Source organism: Tupaia chinensis, unplaced genomic scaffold, assembly GCF_000334495.1.
Source record: "Tupaia chinensis unplaced genomic scaffold, TupChi_1.0 Scaffold000361_2, whole genome shotgun sequence".
In the NCBI taxonomy this organism is placed as follows: Eukaryota; Metazoa; Chordata; class Mammalia; order Scandentia; family Tupaiidae; genus Tupaia; species Tupaia belangeri.
The window spans coordinates 5,625,155-5,633,123 of NW_006159858.1; the positions used below are offsets into that span (position 1 = coordinate 5,625,155).

Consider the following 7,969-nt stretch of genomic DNA (forward strand, 5'->3'; position numbering starts at 1 on the left):
CCAACCTTGAATGGAATCTATGTTCCCTATTGTTAAAAACTTTAAACTTGTGGCCCCTCTCCCTTTACTTGCATGTATCACATTTTCAATAACTCCTCTGGAAGACAACTGTATATAGCAGAGATAGTGTAATGGGAGAGGGGGAAAGGGCAGAGGGTCAAACATAGTATAAAAAACATATATATATGTATACATATGTATGAAAGTAGAAATGGAATATTATTGATGATAACATGCTTGATTAAGCCACTATGCAGTTTATCCTAGATGGGAAACCACATTTAGTATGTTGTGATGATGCTCAGGGAATGAATGTTAGGTAATATATAAAAAAAAAAATGTTGCAGGAGGAAAAAGAAAACGGTAAAACTGTTCGTATCATTTTGTAAAAAAAAAAAAATGCATACTTGACGACTGCAGCGAGCTGTATGGGCACAGCTGGGTACTACTTTATAGTATGTTCATTCTACTCACTGGGGTTTATGCCTAAAGTCAGACTTGGGTTCATGTATAGGTATGTGTCAGCTGTGCTAGCTATTGGATATATTTAGACTAATTAAGTTCATTGGCAGAACAATTGAATGTGGGGGGGAAGGCATGGAGGGCACCCATGGATGCCAGGGACAATGGGGGAGGAGGATGGGACATAGCAGAGGGTGGGGGATGGGGAATCAAGGATGGCAAAACAAAAGGCAAGGTATGCAGGATATAAGAATTGGAAAATTATTTGCTGAGAACATGTATGTTGATGTGCTTGATTGAGCTAATGCACAGTGTATTTTGGATGGGAAAAAAAAGAACAATGTGAGGTGTCGGGCTGGAAGGTGGTGCGGCAGTGACACAGTGTTCTGTGAGGCTGACCCACGTGGGTACATGCCAGGTTTGTGTCCAGGTACCTTTCTGAACACACTGGGCACGTGCATGCCCATGATCTGAGGCTGGAAGAAGCTGGGGGTGGACGGCAGCATGAAGACCCTCTTGGGATGCCTGTCTCTCTTTCTGTCTCTTTCTCTCTCTTTGTCTCCCAGTCATGGAAGAAAGAAATTTTAAAATGTGAGGTGTTGGGCCGGCTATGTGACCTGGTAGTTGCAGCCAGATCTCACATGGCCAACTATGTGGTTTTTGTCCCAGACTCAATAGGTGGAAAAACACACTGCATACATGTGCGTGTGCGTAAAAATTCCCAAAGGAGGGAAAGGTGGGGGAGAAGCGATTGCAGTATAACTGTGCTCCATGGAGAGTACATTCTCCCTTTTCTTTTCCTCTGCCTCTCCATCTTTGGAGGAACTCATGCACGTGTTCCTCTAGTGCTGAGGTTACATGCCAGGTGGGTCATGCTATTTTTCTATTTTTGGAGTGATCCATAGGTTATGAGACCCTTTGTAATGGGAAAGTGTTACTCAATTCTTTATCTAAAAGCTTTGGGCCAGAAAGATCATTATGTTCTTGGGATGTGGTAGGACCTGAAGAAAGTCATTAAGTTCTGTGATTGTTTTCCTACCTATTTTTTTTTTTAAGAGAGATTTTTGCTATAGGGTACAAGTGCTTTCTGGAGAGACAGAAAGAGATACAGAGACAGTGAGAAATCACCCCCTCCTCCCTGTGGGGATAGCCATACCGCAATCACTTCTCCTCCATTCTCCTCTCGGGATTTTGGCCATGCACACTCACGCACCTGGTGTGAGGTTTAAGCCACCTGGTCCAGGACGGTAACCACAGTTGATTACTTCGGAGTCCAGTAACATAACTATTATGCCATCTGCTGGTCCCATTCCTACCTGTCTTTGAACTGAGCTACAAGCAGTTCCTTGTATGAGCAGGCCATGCACAAAACAATTTCCAGTGGGTGATTTTTTTTTTTTTTGAGAGTTTTTTTTTTCTATAGGGCACATGCACTCACCAGAAAGAGAGACAGAGAGATAGCGAGAAATCACTCCCCGGGGGCATGGCCATGCTGCAGTCCCTTCTCCTCCATTCTCCTCTCGGGATCTTGGGCACACGTACCCGGCATGAGTTTAAGCCACTGGGTTCTGGACTCAAACCGTGGTCAACTACATGGGAGTCCAGTGACATAGCCATTACACTAACTGCTGGTCCCAACCCAGTGGGTGATTTTTTAATGAAAGCTAGTTGCGGTGATTCCATCTTGTAGCCTATACCCTAACTATGCTTGTGTCACCTATCTTCTATCTCAGTGATTTACATGTTTTTGTTTTTTTTTAACAAAATGAAAATAAAATTATTCTTTTTATTTTACTGGAGATTGTGTTTACTGGCCAGAGAGACAGGGAGGGTAGAAATAACCCCTCAGTGGGACATGGTCGTGCCACACTCCCATCTCTATTTCTCCATTGTTTTGGGATTTGGGACATGTATACACACATGACTGGCAGGTTATTCAAGCTCCCAGGGTCAGGATTCAAACCATGCAATCACTTATGTGAGATCTGCCTCTCTCAAGCCACGGGGCCAACCCAGAGTTTAGCTCTTTTAAAAACGTTTGTTCTTGAGAGGAATTGTTATGTTTCATGATAGGTAAGCCTTTTTTTTTTTTTTTTAATATAGTCATTCCTTCAGTGACTTTACAGGTAAAATTTTTTAAAAATAAAAAAGCCTTTATTAGCCCCTTAATTTCCTTCGCTTATTAATAAATCTCAGAGTAATATGATTGATAAGTTCAGTTGTAAGGCTGGAGCATCCGGTTTTAAGAAATAAATCTTAACTGAAGAGGCAGTAGAATGCCCCATGTATTAATCAGGTAGTCTCATGTAACAGGTCTTAAATTTATTTAAATATCCATTAGATGATTTTGTATGATTTGTTCTTACTCTCTTAAAATGACATAACCCATGTTACAATCCCATTTCTTGCTAGTTCTGAGAATTGTATTTTGCAGTTATTTTTTAGAAATAAAGTATGGCAAGAGAATAAATATTTGTTATAATTTCAGAACATAATAATTAACACTTAAATATAATGTGGCAGTGCTTCTATTTTCCAACTTTTAAAGTTTTCAGCAAATTGTATTATACATATACCTGTGTTCTTTTAGTGTCAGTATGTAAAATGCCAGTGGAGATATATTGTGATTAACCCTGATTTTTCTTTTTAGGTTTGATCCAGACCGGTTTGATGATGAATCAGTAATGAAAACTTTCTCCTTGCTGGGATTCTCAGGCAAACAGGAATGTCCAGAGTTGAGGTGAATGAAACAGAAAGTTATATAAAAGGAAAAGTTGCCAGACTCTATACTTTGAATGTTGATAATCCCTGTTGATGACATGAACAATCTGTATAATTAAAGTATAAATTTTGGGTCTACCAGTGGCATGGAGGTTAGGGCAGCTGGATCCAACAAGGCCAGTTGTACAGTTCGAGTCCTGGACCTGGCTGGGTGCATGTGTGCTCTAAGTCCTAAAAGAGGGAGAAATGGAAGAGAAGGGATTGCGGTGTGGCCATCCACCATGGATGCTTTTTTACTTTCCCTTTCCCTCTCTTGATCTCTCCCTGGTGAGTACACATGCTATATGGAAAAAAAAAAAAAATTTAGGGACCAGCAGGTCGTGTAATGGTTGTTTCACTGGACTCCCATGTGGTTAACCGTGGTTCGAGTCCCAGACCTGGTGGCTTAAAAGTCATGCTAGGCACATGTGTATGCATGCCAAAGATCCCAAAAGGATAATGGAGATGGGATTGTGGTATAGCCATCCTTCCTAGCGCATGATTTCTCATTTTCTGTCTCTGTCTCTCTAGCAAGTGCATGCAACCTATAGCAAAAACCTCTAAAAAAAAAAGTATTAAATTTAGGGGCCAGCAGGTGACATAATGGTTAAGGTGCTGGACTCCCACATGGTCAATTACAGTTCGAGCGAGTCTCAGAGCAGGTTACTCTCTCACTTTCTCTCTTTCTCTCTCATCTCTCTCATGAGCATATATGCCGTATAGCAAATTAAAAATAATAGTAATAAATTAAATAAAATATAACTATCTTAAAAAGTATAAAATTTAATCATTGGTAACTCATTGACTTTCTTCCTGACTAGGTTTGCATACATGGTGACCACAGTACTTTTGAGTGTTTTGGTGAAGAGACTGCACCTGTTTTCTGTAGAGGGACAAGTTATTGAAACAAAGTTTGAACTGGTAACATCATCAAGAGAAGAAGCTTGGATCACTGTCTCAAAGAGATATTAAATTTTATATAGTATATTTACAATCTTAGTCAGATAGACTGAGGAAACTGACCATTTAGAAATCTCTGTTGAATCCTTTTATAAACCAGCTATTTTATAATATAGACACCTATTAGTACTTCATTATGTAAATTCGGGTTTTTGTCACATTTTTTAATACCTAATATAAATTTATAGTTATTGTACCAATATAGTGATCATTTATTGGGAAAGTTTAGCTTTCTAGTTTTAATTTTTGTTTTTTCACTACGCCATTATTTTCATATTCTTTGTCTTACTATGATCTTTTTTTTAATGCATATTCTTGAAAAGAGAAATTATTTTGAACAAGTTGGGGAATCATGTGTTTTGAATATTCATGAAATAGAAACCTAATCCTAACTCTGTTTTATACTTTCATTAAATCACCTTAAAGTAAAATTTTAAGAACATTTTATAACTTTCTTTTTTAGAGTAATATTTGTATTTTCTGGCTATAAATTGTTTTGCATTTTAATACTTTTTATGTTTGAACAATTTATTGAGTAACCTACAATGCATTTACTAATTTTTTACCTCCTAAGACAACAGTGTTATTTCATGGCTTACACAAGGCTCATCATTTTTAACAGTTCTTAAATCATTGGAAAATAATACAGTTGTTTCTGAATGTTTCTGAACTGTCCTTCCTATGTGACCCTTCCTAAGTGACATACTAAAACTGAAGCATCTTCTATTTTGCTGGAAACCTTAGCAGAACTATATCACTCCACTGATTCTCATTTGTAGAAAAAACAGAATTCCCAAATTTGGTATTTACTATTATGTCATATACTGAACATAATGAAATTGTCACTAAGAATAAAGAGAGCGGGTCAGCAGGTGGCATGGTGGTTAAGGCACCAGATTCCCACATGGTCAATCGTGGTTTGAGTCCCAGACCTGGTATGTCAGGTGTGTGTGCCTGTATGCCCAAAATTCCAAGAGGAGAATGGAGGAGAAGGGATTGCAGTGCAGGTATCTTTCCCTCTCTTTGACTCTAGTGTTTACATAACTTTATGGCAAAAACCTGGGGGGAGGGGAAGAAGAGAATAATAAGGCTAAAAGCAAACTTGCAACCACAAGGGAAAAAGGAGAAAACAAAGATGGGTGAAAATATTCTCAACAGAGAAGGATCATGACCATATCACATAGAGCTCATATAAATTGGTAAGTAAAGCATACAGTAGATTAATGAATAAAAGATATGAACAAACAGCTTTGATGGGAAAAAATGGCCAGTGAACTTTCAGAAAAAATGTATTATATGATCTCGATCAGCACAGGCATATTAGGGCTTTTAAATTTTTTTTTAATTTTCTTGGGTCCTGCAGGTGGTATGGTGGTTAAGGGCACTGGACTCCCATATAGCAACTGTGGTTCAAGTGCTGGATCTCACGACTTGCTTTCTCACTTGCTCTCTCTTTCTCTCACTCTGTCCCTCTCTGGTCAAATTAAAATAAATAAATAAAGTTAAATAAAATAATTCCTTTTATTTTGGAGAGGTTTTTGCTAATGGGGTGCATATGCTCGCCAGAAAGACAGAGAGAGGCAGAGAGACAGAAAGGAAGGAGATCACCCCCCAGGGGGGATGGCCACGCCGCAATCACTTCTCCTTCATTCTCCTCTTGGAATCTTGGACTCACATGCACACACACCTGGTGTGAGTTTAAGCCACCGGGTCCGGGACTCGAACCATTGTTAACTATGTGGGAGTCCAGCAACAGCCATTACGCCAACTGCTGGTCCCTAAAATAATTCTTTTAAAACATTTTTTAAGTTTCTTTCAGAATTGCACATTAGCACTGGTGAGTTTTATATTGAATGTATGTCTTATTTTAGGTATTTATTCACTCTTTTTTTTTTTTTTTGGAGAGTTTTTTTTTTGTTTTTTTTTGGTTTTTTTTTTTTTTTTTTGCTACATGGTGTGTGCGCTCACCTTGAGAGAAAGAAAGCGAGAAATCACCTCCCAGGGGGCATGGCCTTGCCGCAATCCTTTCTCCTCCATTCTCCTCTTGGGATCTTGGGCACACATGTACACACGCCCGGCGTGAGTTTAAGCCACCAGATCCAGGACTTGAACCGCGGTGGACTACATGGGAGTCCAGAGACATAGCCATTATGCCAACTGCTGGTCCCTCATTTTTTCACTCTTCTATTCATGAAGAGTTGTTATTTTTTCTCTAAGACAACAGCTGAAGGAAATATGCTAAGTACAGATAGAGAGGAAAGGAAGAAAGTGATAATTGTTTGCAAGTGAGCTTATTTTTAACACTGCTGAATTTCTTCGTAATTTTAGTCTCAAGAATGTACCCTAGTTATTGAGTTGTTTTATGCTGTATTTATGGTTAAACAGCTAATGTTTTGGACTTGGTTATGATTAGTTAACATAGAATTTAATTAGACGCGGCCTTTATTTCTTAAAAGTATAATTTCTAGAATTATTTAAATTTTCAAACATTAAGTAAAATCTATTCTTAGTTACTATCATCATGTTGTTTCTAAAAAGGCCTATTGTTAAATCTGTCCCCTCCCACCTTCTATTTATTTTCTATAGTTTGTGTATGCAGAGCGTCTCCCTTTGTTATTCAAGTTCCTTGAGTGCTTTGGGAACTGGCAGTGGAAGGCTAGAATGGGCAGTATGTCAAACAAGTATCAGTAAGATCAGATAATAGATGGAGGGGGTTACGTTTATTTATTGAGACAGACAAGCACCCCTAAAACAGCCCTCCCACCAGGACTCATCCAAAGTTTCAGTCAGCCTAGATTGCATGTGTCTACCCAACCTGCATGGGGAGACCTCAGGAGGCAAACCTGGGGCCGTCCCCGTGCGGGTCCAGCATTGAGTTATTGCTTTGCCACCAACTGGCCCCAAGATGGAATTTTAAAACAAGTACAATTGATAAGCCTTGGTCAGGGCAGAAACAGGTCAGCTGACCAGAGTCCAAGAATTGATTTAATTGCTAGTAAAATAAAAGAGGCATTCTACACTAACAGTGATTGGAGTGAAGAAAAACAGCACAGAAGAATCAGTTAAAGAACTATATTTTATTCCTAGTTACATGACTAAGAGCATTAAAAAGAAATCATTTTCAGGGCCATCAGGTGACATTGTGGTTAAGGACACTGGATTCCCAGATGGCTGACTGCGGTTTGAGTCCCAGACCTGGCAGCTTCCTTTCTCGCTTTCCCTTTCTCTCTCTCCCTGTCTCTGTCTGGTCAAATTAAAAAATAATAATAACAAATGGAATTAAATCATTATTTTTAAAAATATGTTTTCTAGAGAATTTTTTAAAATACCATTAATAATTATGTACAAAATAACTTAACGTACTTACTATTGTTTTGACTTGGCTGTTAGTATTTATTAAATGACTGAAATTTTAGTAGCTTCAGTGTCACTGATGGCTTATAGCATTACTCTAGCAGACATCTTAAATTATTTATATTTATTTATTTATTTGGAGAGGTTATTACTATAGGGCATATGCACTTGCCAGAAAAACAGACAGAAAGCAAGAAATCATCTCCCCGGGGGTGGGGGCTGGGGGATGGCCATGCTGCAATCCCTTCTCCTCCATTCTGCTCTTCGGATCTTGGGCACGCACGTACACACGCCTGGCATGAGTTTAAGCCACCGGGTCTAGTACTTGTCCCTCAAAAGGCAATCAAAAAATAATTTTGAATAAATGGATGAAATATTTATTGGGATCTTCTGTATAGTAGACTAAAATAAAGGAAATTATTGAAGGTACTTA

The 7,969-nt window shown here is 38.7% G+C and overlaps 1 protein-coding gene across 1 annotated transcript in view; it reads left to right on the forward strand.

Moving 5' to 3' along the window:
- Positions 1-5,053, forward strand: part of CYP20A1 (cytochrome P450 family 20 subfamily A member 1) — a gene marked incomplete in the record, with an annotated part of 58,576 nt that extends 53,523 nt beyond the window's left edge. The window contains 2 exon segments of the mRNA XM_027773659.1: positions 3,113-3,202; positions 4,044-5,053. Of these exon segments, the coding sequence (XP_027629460.1) occupies positions 3,113-3,202; positions 4,044-4,194 (241 nt within the window).
- Positions 5,054-7,969: the final 2,916 nt, after the last annotated feature.